General features: G+C 37.9%; 1 protein-coding gene across 1 annotated transcript; it reads right to left on the reverse strand.

Moving 5' to 3' along the window:
* Positions 1-1,173: 1,173 nt before the first annotated feature.
* On the reverse strand, positions 1,174-19,551 carry LOC129106376 (immunoglobulin-like and fibronectin type III domain-containing protein 1). Its single transcript, XM_054617763.1, has 23 exons — positions 19,503-19,551; positions 13,871-13,990; positions 13,319-13,461; positions 12,807-12,906; positions 12,621-12,665; positions 11,219-11,427; positions 10,977-11,090; positions 10,719-10,887; positions 10,325-10,597; positions 9,514-10,185; positions 8,470-8,528; positions 7,269-7,407; positions 5,904-6,028; positions 5,622-5,763; positions 5,140-5,433; positions 4,691-4,987; positions 4,077-4,256; positions 3,820-3,948; positions 3,419-3,722; positions 3,041-3,131; positions 2,747-2,939; positions 2,350-2,646; positions 1,174-1,511 (listed from the first exon to the last, which is right to left on the reverse strand). Exons 1-23 carry the CDS (start codon positions 19,549-19,551, stop codon positions 1,174-1,176), a joined length of 4,482 nt encoding a protein of 1,493 aa, XP_054473738.1.
* Between the last annotated feature and the right edge of the window lie 1,293 nt (positions 19,552-20,844).

The raw sequence follows: 20,844 nt of genomic DNA on the forward strand, positions 1-20,844 counted from the left end.
AACTGGAACCTAACTTTGAAACTGAGAGGTGTCATCCTGCACTTGTCATACATGTTTTAGTCCCGGGTGCAACTGCTGACCCTCTCTTCTTCAGTGACTCTAAACTTGGACTTGTGTCTGACCTCACCAAAAATGTGCTCAGAGTTGTAATACAAGAAGACTAGGCATAAATTATTCACATAAACCTTTATGGAGGTGAACAAGTGGTATGAAGTTTGATACTCGCTTGCTATGTCAAGACCTTAATATGCTCAAGTCTATCCATGTGTTACCATACATGGGCATACATTTTAGTGAACCAAACTGTTTTTATACGATACATATTAATGCATTTTCTGTGAGGAGTTAAATGTATTTTAAATTGACCTGTAGGTCAGATTAAAATTCCTGCCTCACAATAGCAGTATGAAATATTTATTTATACTAAGCCCACACATTTTTTCAAATGCATAACAGACTACAACAGTCAGTATCATATACATTTGTTATATCAGTATTTTTTTGTCCTTTCAGTTTAGCGTAAAATTGTAAATACACAATGACTGAAAAAAGATTGCAACCAAATAATCTCTACATTTTAAAATAATTGAAAGACACAAGCTGATAGTTCCATGAGGGTTTAGACAAACATTTTTTTTAAATTAACTTTTAAAACCAATAAAACACTATTTCATAGTGTCCTGTACAGAAAATGATTTTGCTATTTAACATGCATACTACCTGCGTTAAAATATTCCGCATTTCACACTAGTATTTAAAGCTTCCTTTTTATTGAGATTGCACAATAGAAATCAAAACAAACATAACAAATCGGTGGCTTTTATTTCATCACTAAGACTTTATTGTGAGTTTAACTTTAAATAAATGCCGGCCTGATTAGAAATTAGTCAAGTAGTTAACAACCTATAAGGAAAGTATCACAGCAATATTAAATAATCATTCATTCAACATTTGACAGGGTTTACTTATATCTATAGATAATCATGTGAATAACCAACAAACTGGTTTCTATAAGCATTTTAGAGCAATACAATCCTCTTCAGTGTGTTCATTTATTCTGGGGGGGAAAAAAAGACAGAAGAAGTAGTTAGTTTTAGATTTTAGGAGATCATCACTGTACAACATGCATATTTCTGCAGACCTAGTGATCTTTAAAATACAGGTATACTCTGTTTAAGATATACCTCTGACTGTCAGTTTAGTGGAGCATTCGGCCCTCCCCATGGAGTTTTCTGCAACAATCTTGTACTCCCCGGTGTCGTTAGGTCCAACTCTCAATATGAGCAGTGAGCAGACTCCACAGGTGTTGGAGATAAAGTAGTTAGTGTTGGTATTCAGACTGATATTGTCGCGGAGCCAGGTAACATGGGGTGTTGGATCCCCTTTTATAGCACAGCTCATGTAGCATTCATACCCTTGAGGAGCAGTGTGCATTTTCAGTGGGACAAGGAACTTGGGAGGACACTGTAGATTACATGTCTTTGAATCTGGTATGTTCAGAGTGAACTTTTCTGGAAAAGAGAACATTTGCATTGCATCAAATTAGAACTGTAATCATCTAACAGAAGTACATTGACCTGAAGGATGTTCTTTAGGTAGGCTGTGATTGGAAATGTCCAGGTACAGTACATTATGTTCCTTCGTATATACAGTACCAGTCAAAGTTTGGACACACCTTCTCATTCAATGGTTTTTCTTTATTTTTATTTTTTTTCTACATTGTAGATTAATATTGAAGACATCCAAACTATGAAGGAACACATATGGAATTATGTGGTAAACAAACAAATGCTCAACAAACCAGAATATGTTTAATATTTTAGATTCTTCAAAGTAGTTGAATGAGAAGGTGTGTCCAAACGTTTGACTGGTACTGTATACTGTAGTACTTCATGATGATACAGAAAAACATAGAAATAATGGCCACTCTGTTTCTGTGCCTGTCCTAATAGGATATGTGATGACTAAATGGTTTGGAGAGCAAATTCTATGAATTTGGATGGATAGCCCTAGAAAAAGCCATAGTAACGATACTTCACTGAAAATTGATGGATGGTTCTTATCTCTTGATACAAGTAGAAAATAAATGTCAAAGGCCCAAACAAGAGCTAATCTTTTGACTGAGCTTTAAAGTATTGTATTGACCACAACATGTTTACCTGCATTTTGTGTACTCAACTATGCACAGATTAAAACAAAAAACAAAAAAAACAGACACACTTTTCTTTTTGTTACCCAATAGCAATAGCTTTGTAGAAGCAAATATGTGGTTAATATGCAAGTACTGAATATGCTTAATTCTGTGTTTTCTTCAAAATCAGATATACTTCAAGTCCAGCATTCACATACCTTTTTTGGTGGTAATCAGCCACCTTGGTGATTCGGAGTGTTTGGAGAGGCCCATGTCATTCTTTGCATAGACCCTGAACTGGTATTCTCTGCCCGGCATTATGTTGCAGACTGTCAATCTGTTGTTGAAGATGCGATCTCCAATGGTGTGCCATGTGCCTTTACTTGAATCCCGCTTAGACACCATGTAGTGCAGCCTGTCGTCACGTTTCTCATCTGGTGATGGGGTCCATGAAATGGTCACTGTGCCAGGCACGTTTTCGTCAGTCTCTACAGGACCTGGTGGCTTCGGCTCATCTGGAGTTCAGATACAAACATTAATATTTGTATCTACGGTATATAGAAGAGGAGGAAATGATTTGTACAGTAAGAAGGTTAAATAATTTATCAAACTCACCTGTGACTCTAATTTCAATGCTGAATGATTCTTGGGCAACAATGTTTTTGACAGTGATAGTATAGATTCCAGTATCAGAGCGCTCAGCGGAAGTAATCAGAAGCTGGGATGTTCCCTCTGTATTGCTGATGGTCACCTTTTTAGGCACGGGCGATCCATCTTTCAGCCAGATGACCTCAGGCCAAGGAGATGCCTACAAAGAATTAGGAAATATGATTTTGTTAGAAGACGAAATTAGATCACTATATACTCATTGTCATGGATATATCTCATCTTAAGTTCTTCCTAAATTACCTCAAAGTTAATGTTGAATCGTGCAGAGTTCCCCGCTCTCACCACCATGAAACTTTTGATTTTGGCATCCGTGAATCGTGGTCTCACTGGGTGAACAGCAAGATGCAAGTTGGTCATTAATTGTCATTATTTTGATTTTGACAATTGCCTTTTTAGGGATAATGTGCAAACCAGAAGAAAAATCACACAATTCCACTGCGAAAGATTAACTTAGGAATGGATTTTAACAATAACCCTCTATTTTATTTGTTTTAAATTCAGATTTTTTTCATCAGTAACTTAAACTCACTGATTGCACAACTACTGGGTCTTTAACTATACAGGTGTTTCCCTGTAATCACACTATTAACAGTTTGACATAAGTGATTTTCTTACCAGGGGGGCATAGCAAGGATGTAATTATCCAGCTCCTGTGGCTCTCCCTCTCCACCATCATTAGTAGCTCTGGCTCTCACCCAGTACATGCCCATTGACTTCAAGCCTTTCACTGTATAGAAATTCAAGGTTGCTGCGTTTGAATTGCAGCGATCCCATTCGGTGTTCTCTGCAGGCCTGATTTCCACAAAATATCCCTTGGCTTCATCCTCAACTCCCTCAATCTCCTTGGGTTTGGTCCAAGACAGGGACAGGGTTGTGTAGTTGGAATCCGTCACTTTGAAGTCTATGACTTTACCCGGAGGCTCTGTAACATATGATTCACATTCAGCGCTGCAATACGTAGGCTATATGAGGTGATGATGAAATATTGACTCTGATAACAGTGCTAAATGTCCACCTACTTTTAGGATCTCTGGCAAACACAAACTCAGATGATGTACTGAATTCACCCGCTCCAGAGTTGTTGATTGCTGACACACGGAATTCGTACTCCATGCCCTCGACCACATCTTTAACTCCACATCCCTTACCTGTATAGGAAGAAAAAAAACACATATTCAATATATGAATCGCAGCAATAAATCATTAGACATTCACTTTTGTGTTGAAACAGATCTTAACATGATCAAACAGATATAAGGTATAAATAATCAGTAACCTTTGATCATATCATCGGGTGGATTGACTATGCCCCACAGGTTGCTGCCCTTCTTGCGTTTCTCAAGGTTGTATCCAAGAATATTGGTTCCTCCAGTGTCGGATGGAGGAGACCAAGAGAGGGTGATGCAGTCTTTGAAGGCACTTACAACCTTTGGTGCTGATGGAGGTCCAGGGTATGCTGTACACACAAAAGATTGGGATCTGTTATCATTTCTTAGTCAAAAATGTAAATTGATTTGTCGTTAGTCAAGACCCAGTTACACCTAAAAGTGGCGAGTGAAATCAGTGGGATTTCATGAATTGAAGATGGTGGTTGCTTGATAATGAAGGGTGTACTCACTAGGTTAGTACACCCTTCACCGCTTGGGGATGCACTTTTGAATCCCCAAGCGGTGAAAAAGCTAAAAGCCTAAAAGCTAAAATAGCCTCTTCCGTTTTGGAATCTCAGACTCCCTTCAAACATCAACACCGTCAAGATTTTTTTCCTATTGGTCAACTTTGGAAATGTGTCGGTTCACCAAAGTTGGGATCTTGCGAGAGACTGGTGCTTATTTTTCTTTGCATCCCCAAGTGAATCTGTCAATGCAAACTCAGACATTGGTCTGAGTTTACCTTTTGTTCCGGCTTGGATGTCCTCTGTTTCCATCAGCTCACTGGTGCCCATTTCAGTCTCCACTCTGATGCGATAGCAGTACCTCCTGCCGTGGTCTACATCAGAGTCCTTGTATTTGTTCTCTGGACCAATCGGCCCCACCTTCTTCCAGGTGTTGCGGCCAACTTGGTTTCGCTCAATGATGTAGTTGCCTATCTTGCAGCCACCGCTGTCTTTTGGAGGCCTCCACTTGAAATCAATTGCAGAGGAGGAGGCTTCCACAATCTCCAGAGGTCCCATTGGAGGAGTGGGTTTATCTGCCAGAAAACAAAGTAGCATATTGAATATTAATCTGGGCTGAACATGTTACCTAAAGTGTAACAAAACAAATAAGTTAGGCAGGTCATTTGTTGGCCACTTACTCTATAAGTGCATATAAAATACTGTCAAATAATGTTTGTATACATACCCAGTACAATAAGCTGGCTGATTGCCTCAACAGTGCCAAACTCATTTTTGAGTTTTATCTTGACTTCCCCGCTGTCCTTGCGCTGAAGTTTGGTTAGAAGCAGACTGCTACAACCCTCCGAGTGATCTAACTTGATAGTTGATTCCTCTGAAAGCTCCTCACCTTCAAGGTACCACTGAATTTTTATAGGATCCTTTCCAACATAAGGTAGTTTGAAGGTAGCTTTGTGTCCTTTTTTCACTGTTACGGGGGTTTTAAATGCTTCCAGTTCCTCAGCAGAAAATCTGGGTGGATCTACAGTGATTGGTAAAACAATAAAGAGAGATATTTTAAGAGTCTAAAAGTCTTTTTTGTTTCTAGTTATGTACTTCAAAGTAATCTGCAGGAAAAATCAATTTTCATCACAACTTGTGGGCGCTCATTAATGAGTGATGCAACCTCTTAATGCAAATGAGTAATTTCTGTAGGGAAATTATTCCTACCTTCAACAACAATCATAGACTCTGTCTTCCGTCCATCTGCTTCAAATTTATATTTTCCAGCGAATTCCTCTGTGACTTTGTGTATTTTCAGCCTGTGGAAAGTTCCCTCTTTTGAAATGGTTATACCCTCAGATGATTGAATCTAGAAGAAAACAAACACATTACTGTAAACTCAAATATGAATGAGGTCCCATCTGAAGCTCTCACATATATGAATACATGACAATCCTATTTGTCTATATTACTGCAGTAACATCAAAACCATTTAGTCCCTGGGCCTACCTCATCTCCATCTTTGTACCAGACTCCCACACAGTCTTCACTGCTCACTTTACACTCCAGCTCTGCTGCTTCTCCAACAATGGCTTTGCAGTCAGAAAGCCCAGCATGAAAGTGAACTCCTGGATCTGAGGATTCATCAACCACGAAGTTATTGAATGCTCACGGCCAACAGCTCACATCTGCCTACAAGTTGTTTAGTTGTTTCAAGTTTTTTGAACGCATCCATGTATGGATGTTTACACACTTACCTCAGAGTCATCACACTTTTTCCTTTGTGCATTTTTGTTGATATCATGTATTTTTTAATGGCATCATAAAATACATATTAAAATGCAGATATGTCAGAAAATATCATACTTGAACAGACTATTTTATCCAAGTTTGTAAGGGATGAAAGAGAATATTTGTTTGTAACTTGATGAAGATGTATTCTTGTTTAGTGTGTAGCTTGATTCTCTTCTTTGGGAGTAGTCTTTCTTCATCTTGAAAAATTTGGAAGAGTTGAAGCTCATAAGAACTTCATCAGCGAGGCCCTCATTTGCCTCTGTTCATTTTGTTATTCTCGATTGAAATGCACACCTTGAAATATAAAAAAATCCACTTAAGCCTGACATTTCCTTGGTCAGTGGAAGAAATTAGCATTTTTGTCTGGTTAAACTGGATTTCGTCTTCGTAATGCAGAAGTGGGCTTTAGAGCATGTCATCCTCCAAAGTTGGCTTCAGTCATCTTCCATCTTCAAAGTATGCAAGAATGTGTCAACACACAAGTGTTGCAGTGATTGCATCAAGAACATGATCAGTTCAGTGTTTGCTAGTGTAAATTATTCACCTCAATGCACCGACTCATCCTGAATTACCATTTCAAAAGGCAAGCAAGATTGTTAACACAGAGCACAGGTGCGGTTAAAGACATTACTTACACGCACATAGACACGCACTCACAGTCGGCAAAACAATACAAGAGTCGGAGGTGGACGTTTAAGTATCGTCCGCTGATATCCAACCTGTAGGTCATAGAAATAAAATGATAAAATCAATGCTATAGTCTCCAAAACATAAGATTTAAGTATGTTTTGATTCATTTCACTGTTATATGGTGTGCTATTGGCAAAACCAATAGTGCATCACATTTTTTGTATTGACACTCTCAAGGTCAAATCCACTCTTGCTGATCATTCTGAAAGGCCTTTTAACCAGTTAGAGATCAAATGTAGCATTCTGCTCAGTGGCCACACACATTTAGTGTTAACCCTCAACCCATCTGCTCATCAAATGACTTTATTCCGTGGCATTGCTTCCCATGCAGCAGTTAATGCAGCGCCAGTAATCTTACCACTAACTGTCTCCACGATCAATGGGCCTTGCCGTGCACGACCTGATCGCTTGCCAGCTGCTTCTGGCTCACCGCCGTCTGCACCCTCACCATTTTCAGCAGATTCATCACAGACTGCTGCTGGCCCGGTGCCATTATCACCACTGGCACCACTCGCCTCTCTGTTTTTTGCTTTATTTTCAGTGTTAGGGGATATCAATTACCATCAATCCATTGATTTTCATTTGCTGTTGGATATGCCTTACAAATAACATCAATGAAAACAATTAAAATGACAACATGGAGAATGAAAACAAGATCAGCAGCAACAACATAAATAACAAAACATTTACTTCAATACAGAAAAAGGGGGTGGCGGAAAAGGTGATATTCAAGATCGGTTCCATAATGGTTGTTTGTGAAGTTACTTAATTAACCTAAGGGTCTCTTGGTTTGTTTCTCTTTTGAAGTTCAGACTGAAGTGTAGTGACTCAAGTATCACTTGTTACATGTAGACATGGTATCACAAATACTTTACTACAAGGAGTAATATCAGTGGAAAAAAGTGCTGATACTTAATTTTTATTTTGGTAGTATTCAACAAGATGAACGTCAGTGTAAATTGTCTAAAAAGGTAGTGTTAGTATTTCTGTTACCAAACCACAAAATCACCTTTCTTTAGTTTAGTCACCTTTTCCATTTTCCCCCTTTAACATAACACACTTGAATTAAACATGGTATTTATAACAACAATAAGACAAACCTGTCAACAAACACAAAAGCATACTTAATACACACAAAACATAAATATAGACGATCTATATTCATTTGAGTCAAGGATTAGATGGAAGAAGCAGAATTTAGCATAGCATATGTACATGCTATACTACTGTCTGTAGTATAGCATGAAAGAGGCACGGAAACTAAAATATATAAAGAAATATATAATTATGTTTAATTAATCAATGTTGTCGCACTTGTTAAATAATAAATGATTTCTAGATTTAGCAGTTCTCTAATAATAAATAGTTAAATCCCAGGGTTTTCAATGATTTTAACTAAAAACCATGTCAGCAATTAAGTTTCCTGGGTAGGATAAAAACTCAACTGTACTGTAGTGTTTACAACTGCAATGATTTTCATGAAATATTAAACTTTATTCTGAACCTATGCCAAATGAGTAAAATATACAATAAAGTAAGTTCTGTCCCTGAGGTTCGCCAAACTCTTTCTGAACTATGTTTTGAAACTCACCGGGCCAACGTTGAGCTGTTTCACTATGATCTGCAAAGTGGAGCAGCGCAGAGCTTTGTCTGTCAGCGTGCATCAAAGTTAGGAAACGTTGAGAGTTTTCTACATTTGTGATGTCACAGTCATTTTCATTCTCAAATGACTTCAATAGTCAGTAAATGATTTACAACATGCAGCCTTTGACATCTCTTACCAACAACAGCTTCTTCAACCTCCACATTTTTCTTTCTTTGACGTTTTCCTTTTTTCCCAGATTTTTCACCTGGTTGATTTGTCGTTCCCTCATCGTTATTATCTCCTATTAGTGATAATAAGTAGCAACTTCATTCAGAATATCAAGTATATAATAATTTACTATCGATGTTAAACTAATGGTGACTTGACTCTGACTAAAAATAAATGTGATATACATTCTGACATTTATTTTTGCATGATCCGAGCAAAGTTTGTATACGTTCTTCTTTTGAAAAAACATTTGTCAAAGTTCTTTATAAAAGTATTGTTGATTAAAGATATATTTTTAAACACATTAATGAAAGATTAAGAGATTAATAGATTTTTGTAATAATTCTGAAAGTTAATGGAAGAGACGAACAACAGTTACATAATAAAAATAAAGAAAATTGTAAAATGCGGACAAGAGAAAAAAAGAAGAGACTAATCTCAAAACATAAAAACATCAACAACAACAAAATACAAACACCTTCTACTGCTAACACTATTCTTAATGTTAATAATGATGATTCCATATTTAAAGAAGTTTCCCTGTAAAGATCTTTATATAGTATTTAGGAGAATAAAGGCCACATTTTAGAAGCAAGTGTTTGTCAATAAGCCTCTCAACATAGATTAGAGTACGAATTATGTTCTTACCTATCACTGTATCTGGAACAAGTGGACCATCTCTCACACGTTTCTTGCGTTTCCCTCCTTTTCCACCACCTTTTCCACCTCCTTCCCCTCCTTCTCCTCCTTCTCCTCCTTCTCCATCTCCCACTCCTCCTCCACCTCCCACTCCCGCTCCTTCTCCATCTCCCGCTCCCTCACTGTCTTCAAATGAATCGTATTCTTCTTCTCCTTCAAAGTCTTCTCCCGAGCCTTCGCCTGCACCACCTCCAGCTCCGCCTTTAGCTCTACGTTTAGCTCCAGCTGCAGTTCCATCTTCTCCTTCACCTCCACCACCGGCACCACCATCTGCACCTATGCCACCGTCAGTTCCATCACCACCTGCACCACCGGCACCACCGGCACCACCTGCACCACCGGCACCACCTGCACCACGGGCACCACCAGCACCTACACCTTTGCCACCCTTAGCTCCAGCCCCCCCTGCACCACCAGCTCCCCCTGCACCACCAGCTCCATCTGCACCACCAGCTCCCCCTGCACCACCTGCTCCATCTGCACCAGCTCCTTTTTTCTTCCTGGCAGCTGCATCCTTGTCGGACGCCGCCTTCTTTGCCTTAGCCGCCGCTTTAGCCGCAGCTTTTGCTTCGGCCGCTGCCTTTTGAGCCGCTTCATTCTCCACTTTGGCAGCTGCTTCTGCAACTTCTCGCTCTGCTTGAGCCTTCTTGGCATTTTCAATTTTTTCCTCCATTTCTTTCTGATATTTTTCCTGCTGTTCCTTAGCTATTTTCGCCAGATCTTCGTCATTACCGCCTCCAGCCGAAGTAGTTTTGCGAACTGCCTTCTTTCCCTTGTTGGCAGGATCCTTGTCAGCTATAAAAGATAATACGACAAACTTGTTTATAATTATATTCTATTTGGAATTTAACAAATATTTGCGATCAGGGAAAAGTATCTTGAAGGTATTCCAAATGTATGCATGCAAATGGATTCTTTTTTAACATTTTCTCACCTTCAATTACAAGCCAGGCATTGCAGGATTTGATTCCGGCCACAGCAGCATAGATGCCGCCATCCAAAGGCATACAGTCTCGCACAATCAACTTGTGGATGAGCTTATCTTCAGATACAGTGATTTCATGTTTCTCGCTATTTGTCAGCGGAGCGCTTTTGCCCAACCATTTGAGATCATTTAGAGGTGCAGTCAGGACACATTGAAAGATGGCGTCCTGTCGTTCTTCTGCTTTAACCTCTTTTATTTTGACAGCAAAGTCAACTTCAGGCACTGAAAAGTTACAGAAAGCCACAAAATAGAAAAAAACAATCAGGGAGAACCTTCTTTTAAACTTCATCAATCTGTCCAATCCATTTCCATTAAACTTAATCTAATTTGATTGAAGACGTACCTTTGAAATCTGTGGAGAATACATTGATGCCCCCAACATCCACTGAGTAGAGTCCAGCATCCCCTGAACCTAGATTTCTAATTGTGAATACGTATTTCTTGCCAATTTGTTTCAAATTATGCTTCTGAGCATCGCTTTCTTCTGAGGTGAATGGAACCATGATGCCATCCTGCAGAATGTATGGGCATGTTACCATATTGATGATGGGTAATAAAATGCAGTGAGGTTATACTCTAGTTAGTAGGTAAAGCCCCTCACCTTGTACAGGAAAAGTCTGCTGGCAGGGTCCTTGAGGTCCATGTCCAACTCAAATGTTGCACAGTCGTTGTCATTGACTTGAATATGTTTCAGTGTATTGATGTGTGTAACAAACTACAATAGAAATTAAGAGAAAAAGAAAGGTAAGGCACCAAAAACAAACAAATACAATTAAACATATGAGAGATGTTGGGTTGGACATGCTTGCGATGGTATTAAAGGATAATCAAAAAGACACATACCTCTGCAATCTCCTCCTCTCTCTCTTTCTTCATTTCAGTGAGTTTCTTCAGCATATAACGGAAGTCCGTGATACCGTACTCCGCACAGATGCGCTCGTAGTCTTTCTTGTCGGCACTAAGGAGAATTTCCCAGACCTTCTCCTCTGGCTCCATCGTCTTTTCCTCACGTGTTCCATCAAGATTACTGTTCAGAGATATTTCATTAAGCCCTACAAACCCACATGTTTTCACTCAAATAATAACTCTCAAACCGTCATAGAAAAGGAATCACAAGCATAATACAAATATCATAACTTAAATTAATTTAAGAGACAAACAGATATATTTACTAAGGTATATTTTACTCACCGTTTTTTAAGCTGTTTTCTGAAGTCTGTTTTTTCTGGTGAACCATAAAGAAAAACAACAGCTCATTACTGAATGTATGTCATGCTAGTATTCAAAAAGAGCAGGTTCCATTTAACTTCATTAATAGCTTACATATAATAGTTTGATTCAAACTCCATAGGATTTGTTTTCTTTTTGATAATATAAAAACTTATTTTTTCAGCTTACAAGACATACTGCACACTTGTACTTACTTTTTTTTAAAGCTGTAATCTAAATAATACGACTTTAATTTGATGAAACACATGCTTATGTTATTACTGACATTTCTAACCAAATGTATAATTCTGAGACAAACATTGGGGACTAATTTACAAAAAAAAATATACTATTTTGCTAAATTATGCAGTGGGTGGAGTTAGGCTCACAGTTGGGGGTGAAGATGCACTTAAATGGCTAATAGAAACAAATCTTATCCTATTTCATTGGCACCACATCCACACATGGCATATTATCCCTTAATGCCCAAATAATATTCAACTTCTCACACACATTATCTGAATGATCAAATATTACATTAAATATTATGTTGTTAAGCTGTCTACTTAACAATGCTTTGGCAGAGAAACAGGGATAACTGACCAGATTTTTTTAATCTCAGGAAACCATAAGGAAAATAAAAGCGATGGCTCCTTCCAGGTTGCTGAACTTTAGCACGCTGTGTTGGGTTCATACCACTGAACATGATTCTGGTTGCTGATGTGCACGGTTTTCAGTCAATTTCAGAGTCATTAACGGGTCTAGTGTAAAGTGGCACGGCGCTAATATGACAGATGTTTCATGACAGGAGGATTTTTCTCAGTAATTCCAATTAGTGAAAAAATGTCATGTTGCTATGAAAATATATGGGCCATGTTATAGCACAGAGAAATTGAGCTGCTGCATCATTCAGAGTATTGATAGCTTAGATGAGAACCATCAACCTCAATTCATCTTTGTACTCAGCTGGTTGCCCAGAAATATTTGCAATCCTCTTCAGAAATAACTTAGAAAGGTCATGTGTTTATAATCTCACCTTCTACTTGTTTCTTTTGAAGTTCCTTGCTCTTAGAGAATCCAACTGTAAACAAAAGGTTAACTTAATTTTCATTCTTGTCACAGTTCAAGAAAATTGTGCCAACGTATGAAGAAGTTCATTAAAAAAATGAGTATCTATTACACTTGATAGATGCAGTAATTCAAAGAAAAATAAGGATCCTACCCTCAATAATATTCAAGACAACAGTGCAAACAGCCTTTCCATATTCATTTGTTGCAAAACACTTGTAGGTGTCAGCGTCCTCTGGAGCGACCTTCGGAAACTAATAAAATGCAAACACAAAGTTAATAGCATTTTATTATTATTATTAAATTATTGAGTCTTAAGGCATTGTCACAGTACATTTTCAGTGCACAAATATTTGCTCCGTTGCATATTCACTTCCATTGAATACCAAACTACGGACAAATTTAAGCATGTGACCGGATTCGCTGCAATCTCACATTATATCACTCTGTTTTGTACATTATCACACTACAAATTGTTGCATCACTTTTATACAATGTTTACAGTCTGTGATAGCTGATCAATGTTTATTTATTGGGATATCACATCCTTATTTTTGGGCCGAGTGCGGGTAGATTTTTGTTTATTGGAATCATAATATGACCATGCCTTTAGGGTTTCTTGCAGATTGTCACCATTTATACCTCACTACTACATGTAAAGCTTACCTCAATGGTGTGTTCTAGAGATGCTTCATCATACTTCTGCATGCACATGTCGGGGTGAAAATGTATTTCTCCGTTTGCTCTGCTCCATGTTACAGTAGGTGTTGGGGTGCCCACTATTTTGGCTTTAAAGATGGCGCATTTACCTGGAAGGGGATAAAATGAATTTCCTTATTAGTGACAAATCATTCCCAGTGCCTGGAAGCTTTATATAGTGACAACGACCAAAAACAGCCCAAACTTGGTTGGAGCACGCAGTCTCTCCATATGGCATTAGACGTTACCTGGGTAATGACGTGACACTTTTAAAATCACAAATACATTCTGTTGTTGAAGATCTAGTTTAAAATGTCGGATTTAGATACATTTTGAGACAATACTTGAGGGATGAGGGCAAAAGTGTCAATGTGGTATAACCTTAAAAACTTCTTACCAAATAAGTCCATATAAAACACCCACTCATCTACTCCTCCCTCGTGACCCGAACAGTGCATGCAATATTTTTTTGAAATTGATGGTGGAATGATTCCATCACTCAAAGACATGAAGACTTACCCTCTTGAATAGTCAGAGCAATAGGTTTGCGAGTGAAATCTGGAGTTGACATTCCCTCTGGAAGTTCCTCCATAAACTGCGTTATCATGACACCAGGCACCTTCGACTTCTTCTTGATGCCTGGTTAAATGAAAAAAAATTAACAATAAGACAAGCTTAAATGTATAGAGGGGACAAGTAATATAAGATGCAGTATGTGCAATATGTTCGTCAAAGCATGAAAATGTTAATCTTATTTTAGGAGCCACCTTTGTAAATCATCAAACAGTATGTTTGAAGAAAAAAAGATCTTTGAAAGAAAGACTGAATAAGACTGTATTCAGTTTTTGTTCAAACGTGAATAACAAATACAAATTAATACCCAGACAAATACCCAGTTAACATATGTAGGTGTAAGTGTAAGTTTCACACAAAGTCACATTTAAACGTTTGGTATAAAAATGCCACGATAAAGGGTCAAACATCTAAAGCAGTCATTGCTAAGAAAAGACCAAATAACTCGATCAGTTTAACCCTCTTTATTTATTTTTTCTAAATTATTCAAAAATATCGAGTCTTTTCTGAATAAAATCAGACATCTAAATATGGATGACTTAAGCAAATACAAAAGTTATCAAATATTTTCGCAAAACGATCTCTGCTGCCTTAAATTTGACCCTGACAAAGGTTTGTTATACCCATTCTCGAATTTTGCAAAAAATCATTCTGTTCTTTCTGAAAGAACAGAATGTAAGTTAGGTAATTTGCATCCCCACCTTCTCTAGCATCTCCTGTGTGTTGGCTTTGCTCTGACACTATATCCTCCAAACAGAGTGCTCATAAGGAGCAGTGCAAACGACCAACTGTACGGTCAAAAGTACGAAACCTTTCCAAAAAAGGATTAAGATTGTCGAATTTATGCATCGAGACAAATTCCAACACCACAATTTAATGTGCTTTAGACTCCATCCTCATCGGCCTCTTGACATTAGTAGTGGGTGTTTAATCTTCATATTAACAATCACCCCTAAGTGGCTATATTTATGCAAGTAGCAGGCGTAATGAGCTAATAGTCGGTGCTGTAGGACTCTTTCCGTAAACATCAATGTTTATGTCACGTTGAAACATCAGTGGGAACTTTGAGTCAATGGTAATTACAGACAATCTATATTTTCTTTGAATTAATCTTGGTTTACTGGAATATAAGTGATATATTTGATCTTTTTCCACTAATTCTTATTTCAATCAAATTACTGGTTTATTTTGTTTGTCCACATTTCCTAAGTATATGGTCAATTCTACATTAACAAGTACATCTCTAGAGTTTCATACTTTCTCTGAACACCTTATATGTTGTAAATGGATCCAGTTTAAAGAGGCCTTGTGCTAAATCTTATTTTAAATGTAGGCAGTGCAGTCGTTGGACTTAATAACAGATAATAAATAAATAAAGTTTTTTCCTCTTTGTATGAGCCTAAAGAAGCAGTCCATGGCCGTGACAGAGATGTGCCATGTGGACATTTCATAAATGTCTTCAGAGTTGACTTTCAGGAAGTTGAATATATAAAACATAAGGTTAGTCAACTAACTTTTAACGTAACGTTTACAATATCTAGACATTTTGATTTTTTATTTGAACTTTTCATTTGTCAGCTATATGATGAAATTCAAATAAGACAATTAGCTATCTATAGGCATGAAGGTTGACATCTGTTATTAATTAAACCCCCTATTTCCTTATTTTAACTACAGTACTACATATTATTCTTATTTCTAGCACAGTTCAGTCTAAGTTGTGGGCACTCAAAACAGGGAAAGTTGGCCAGAAGTTTTCTTTGTTAGGAAAAAAAACGTGCTGCCTCTGCAGTCTCTAGAGGTCCACAGGATATAAAGTATGAGTCCAACTTGGTTCACTTTAAAAGCTATTCAAAACTCTAGAAATGAGCACGAAGCAAGTTTAAGTGCTTTGCAGAAGTCCCAGAACACCTGAGAGCACCAATACGGACTAACCCACCCAAGCAATCTCGAGGGCGGCATCACTGAATGCTGATCACAGGGGTTCAGCTGGTCCGGGGATCTTTAATTATTTTCTCTTGGCATGAAAGACCTGTAATAGGCAGAATATACACTATAGAATATATAGTTGAAGTATGAAGGAATGAGCAGGGAGCCGCAGCGTTTTGCAGTCTCAAGCGCAATCGAGGTAAAATGCTTGGGGCATGGAAAAACAGTAGTGTATGTGGCAGAGCGCTGATATCACTACATAAGTGTTGAAGCTGTTAACAAGCTGGATGTTGTGGAATCGTGAAGGTGACGCCATTAAAAGCAATTTATTTGCATGGAAATATGACCAGCATATTAATGTTGAACAGTAATTATAGCTGCGTGTTTAAGCTGGGCATTGATTTCATGGGTCAGTACGAAGAAAGTATTTTAAGCAGTATAATTGTCGTAAATTTGGTCCAGAAAGAATCATTAGGATACTGTCATTACTAAGCAGATTTAACATGATTTGCTTTGTAAATGCTGTGTAGGTTTATATGTGCGAGTCATATGAGATGCAAACATCACAGGACTCTTGATATAGTTTTTCAATCACTAACAAGCTAAATTAGTTACATCCAGTCCTTGTCTGAAAAGCCTGTGGCGAAAAAATACCTTAACTCTTCTTGTTTCTGATACAGTTGCACTTTGTTCTTGCTTTACTTTTCATGTCTCCTTTTGTTGTAGCTGGATTTCATGATGATGAACTGTTAACTCGATAGGCATTCCCTTGTAAGGAATGAGTCTCTGTTTGCAGTTTTAACCACCTTTTTTATTTGCATTGTACACAGTTTTTTTTCTTCTGCATTTGCATCTTTATTCAGCACTTTTTTTTCGGACCATATGTGTGTGGACCACAACGCTCCACGGAGCTGGAAAAAACCCACAGGAGATATTCCAGTTTTCTTTAAATTTGGGTTTTTATTATTTAATGTCTTCTATGGCGTTATTGAAATGCCTTTGTGAATGAAAGGAGCATTATAAATACAGCTGGCTGGAATTTCCAAATAAATAAATGAATGAATGATAAGCTCTCCCAAAGTTTGTTGGTGTTGACTCACCAACATGTCCCCACTGTTGTGTGTGATGTTGTGTTTATTGACATCAGTGCAGCTTTAACCATTTCCATTTTTTGGCTGTTAGGACTTAACTTCTTTGCCATTCTACTATCTATTTTGTAGCTTGAAAGCTATGCATTAAATAATAATAGACTCTTTTCATTTGTGTATGTCCCAATGTAATTTGATTCACTGGTCTTAATTGTCCTGGACAACATTATTCAAGGTATTCTTGAGACTTTACTGATATCACCATTTTTCATTTTATAGATGTGACAAACATTTTCCTGATTCATTATTGTTTCTAATTTATTTTAGTTCACTGCCATGTTAACAGAGAAAGACAATTGCCATCTATGATTTGATACCAAAGAGCATTGTCTACTTGTGTTGGCCCAAATTCCCCCAAAGCTGTAGTCAAAGGAATACAAGAAAGCAAAGGATATTGAGAGTTGGGTGAGGCCAAAGGGCTCCCCGAGGTTACAGCTGTCGTTCCAGCTGATTACCTCCACACCTCAATGTTCTGTGTTAACTAGACAGCATATGGCTCTCTTGGACCTGCTTTGAGCTGCAAGGATCATAGAAATTGCAATTTTGTATCTGTGACAGTCCTGGTCATCACAGTGAAGCGAAGGAGAGCATGAGGGTCAGGCAGGAAAAGGCTAAAAATAATAAAGCAGTACAGAGAGAGGGTAACTTAAAGGGGGGAGTCAGTTTACCTTGGTGGTCTTCGTATGAAAGAACAGCCTGAAATATGTTTCATTTGTAGTCTACTGGATACCAATTTCTTGCTGTTTGCATCTAAACTTACAAGTTGATTATGTTTGAGCTTGAAGATGTATGTGATTTTAATGTGGTCATTGAGTTGGCCAGTCAGTTTATCTCAGTTTAAGTAGATATCATGCTACCTTTTGGGGATGTCCCTGTAGAGCAAGTTTACTTATTGAGACAGAACTGTGCCAACATACTTTACAGGACTCATCATTATGTGGACATACATTTTTCAAAGTGGCATTTTCCCTTTAAATTACAAGATGAAGCAGACACATGGAAATCAACCTCAGTGCCCACTAGCAACAGCCTTAGTATTCATATGGAGGTTGATTAAAATGTCACAATGAAATGCATCGGTTGTGACACTGAAAGTTGAGTCATCCATTTCGAATGACACCTTTCAAGGCGTGATGAAGATCACATCATACATGCAACTCACCCAACGTGGAGTCATGCACTTACAGAAGGTGAGTCGTTTGTGTAATTTGATTTCTTTCATTTTTTTTGCTCGCATACCTTTGTCGTCTGGTTGAACTCCCTCTGAAGAGTCGACTAAACACGCAACGTGACAGCAGGAGAGGGAACAGGACAGGTAAATATTAATCCTGACAGAAGCACCATGGCAGGTTGGAGCTTCGACAGGATTACGGTCACAATAAACATAAAACACCACAATATACAGTATAACCCAGGAATGGGAGGCACAAACACATAGACACAACCTGGACAGAACAACATATTCAGAGACACACATATTCAGAGACACACATATTCAGAGACACATCACACAACAATGGTTAGTTATAGACAAAGTATAATGCAGTATGTTAGCATTATGTTGTTGCAGCAGCATGTTAATAGTTGTGCTGTGCAACTGCAAATTAGATTTAACTTCAAGCTCACTCATGGCTTTCACGACATCTCAGGATGATTCCTACGCAGTGCTTGAGAGAAATTATCTGCAAATACTTTGTGGAAAAGCAACTTCTTGGAAATTGATTTAAAATACGCCTTAATATTGTCTTCCATTTCTTCATGCCATCTCTTCAGTTATAGCAGCGACTAGCAATTGTTGTTCAGTTACACTCAGAGTAACCATGAGTGAAGATTCTTTGTCTATCTTCTTTTGTCATGAGACTTTTTTTCACAGCATACACTCTTCAGTGGTAACACATCTTATTTGCATCTCATCTTCTGGCATCTCTGACCCCCTTGTTCAATTAGTTGACAGACATCTTCGTAACCACAATCCTTCAAACTTGCTGTTGCTGCTGCTGTTTTTTTTTTTTTTTTACCAAAAAGCCTCCTTCGAAAAATGGCATCTATGTTCTTGATGAGAAAACATATCCTTTGCTGTTGAGTTTTCTTGAAAAACCATGAATAATATTTGGACTGTTGCACTTTACAAAAGAAAAAACTCAGGTGCTTGTCTTCATATTCTCTCAGTGGAAATGGTCAGCCCTCAACATAGCACAGCATTTTCCAGACGTCTTGGGTTTTCCAAGTCTTCTTAAAAAGATTAATTTTGTAGAAACAGACCGTATGAGATCTTTGACTTGGTAAACTTCCCCGGGTGTTTTGATGTCTCACAGATTGTTTTCTTTTTCTTGAATGCAATTTCACTCAAATCTTTATTTTGTCTGAAGATTAGTTGTATAAGTCAGAGAGACCCTGTTCATCATCGTTCCTCAGATAAGAGGAAATAAAGGCAGAGAGAGCTGCAATACAAACCCTTGGACTGACCCAACCAAAGAGGGCGTCCGTCACCTTGCACTTACCCGTCTGCCCAGCGGCAGTTTGATCGGTCACCTTTGACCTCTTCCACATCTTTGCTTTCCTCTCGAGCGCTACTGATTCAGAAGGCTCTGCAGCAGAAAAAAAGACAAAAGATACAAGAGGAAATATTTAGCACATTATATTTGCATGTCTGAAAAGCAAATCAGTGATATTGACTGTGTTCTCCTCAAAGCTCGAGGTGTCACTCTTTGAGGTTGTTTTTTTTTCAGTTGGTCACTCCCTTGGAAATTTAAGCATATGCCACCCAAAGGAAAATTCTGCTGCTCTGAAATACTCAGATGTTTTTTTTTTTTTTTTTTTAAAGCTCACTGCAGTTACTTTGACCAGACAGTATGAGGCAGCAACAAGTGTGGTTTACAGTAGCAGTCGGCCTCAACATGAGAGGAACTTATCTCAGCCCGAAATAAGCAGGGAGAAGAGGGAGACTTAGTTTCTAAATACACACACACTGCCACTGTTAAAGCCTCACAGTCCAGATTTAATATTAGTACGTATTAATATGAAATATCTTTTGATTGCCTCTTCACAGGCTTTAGAAAAATAACTACTAAACAAATAATAATGAGATTCTTCTAAGAGGGAATCTGTTCTCCACCCCAAATATTTGGTTAGAATGTTCTTTAAAGATACCAATAGAGTTATATATATATATATAAACACCAGGTTAAATGTTTCACTCATGACGATCACAGCTGACTCACATGACTCTGTTATGAAAGAAGGTCACATGCATCGCTTTATGCCATCACTATTTTTTGTTCTTGTAAAATTTGACCTTATGTCTCTCAAGTTAATTGGTCCTAACCTTCTCATTGGTCAGGGACTCAAAGTAGGTGTGGTTAGGAACCACTAATTAATAATATTGTTGTTATTTCTTTGCAGCTGAATGAAGATTTTCAGAAAAAATGTTGTTGACATGAAAAGGTGAGTCCTGTTTGTATTCGGCTTTGAATGCTTAGTGTGAATAACACCGTGCTTTTGGATTTACTTGGAAGACCTAATATATTATTATAAATATTGATTATTTCCACCCTGTACCTTGAACCATCTATGAGAAGGGTATTGTTTAATGCTTGCTATTTTGCACAACTCACTTTGAGCGAAAACGCCCTTGTACTTATTGATTGCATGACTCTTTAATTGGCATTATGAAGTCCGTCTTCTGTAACAGATACAAACCCACAAAGGGTTTTACATTTTTCCAACAGCATGTGCATATAACCTGCTCCAACTCCTCTAAACCCTTAAAGCCCCTTCAACCTTGGTTTCAAATTTTGTATTTCTCTATTGAATGAAGTATTTGTGACCAACCAAAAACTCAGA

This window comes from Anoplopoma fimbria, chromosome 17 (genome assembly GCF_027596085.1).
Source record: "Anoplopoma fimbria isolate UVic2021 breed Golden Eagle Sablefish chromosome 17, Afim_UVic_2022, whole genome shotgun sequence".
NCBI lineage: Eukaryota > Metazoa > Chordata > Actinopteri > Perciformes > Anoplopomatidae > Anoplopoma > Anoplopoma fimbria.

What these genes read in the sequence shown, in the direction of transcription:
- LOC129106376 (XM_054617763.1), bottom strand. Translation starts at nt 19,551, where the DNA reads ATGTGGAAGAGGTCAAAGGTGACCGATCAAACTGCCGCTGGGCAGACG. An exon ending in TGCCTGGCTTGTAATTGAAG is followed by an intron (nt 10,186 to 10,324) that starts GTGAGAAAATGT and finishes TATCTTTTATAG; the next exon opens with CTGACAAGGATCCTGCCAAC. An exon ending in GCTGATTACCACCAAAAAAG is followed by an intron (nt 1,512 to 2,349) that starts GTATGTGAATGC and finishes TCTCTTTTCCAG; the next exon opens with AAAAGTTCACTCTGAACATA.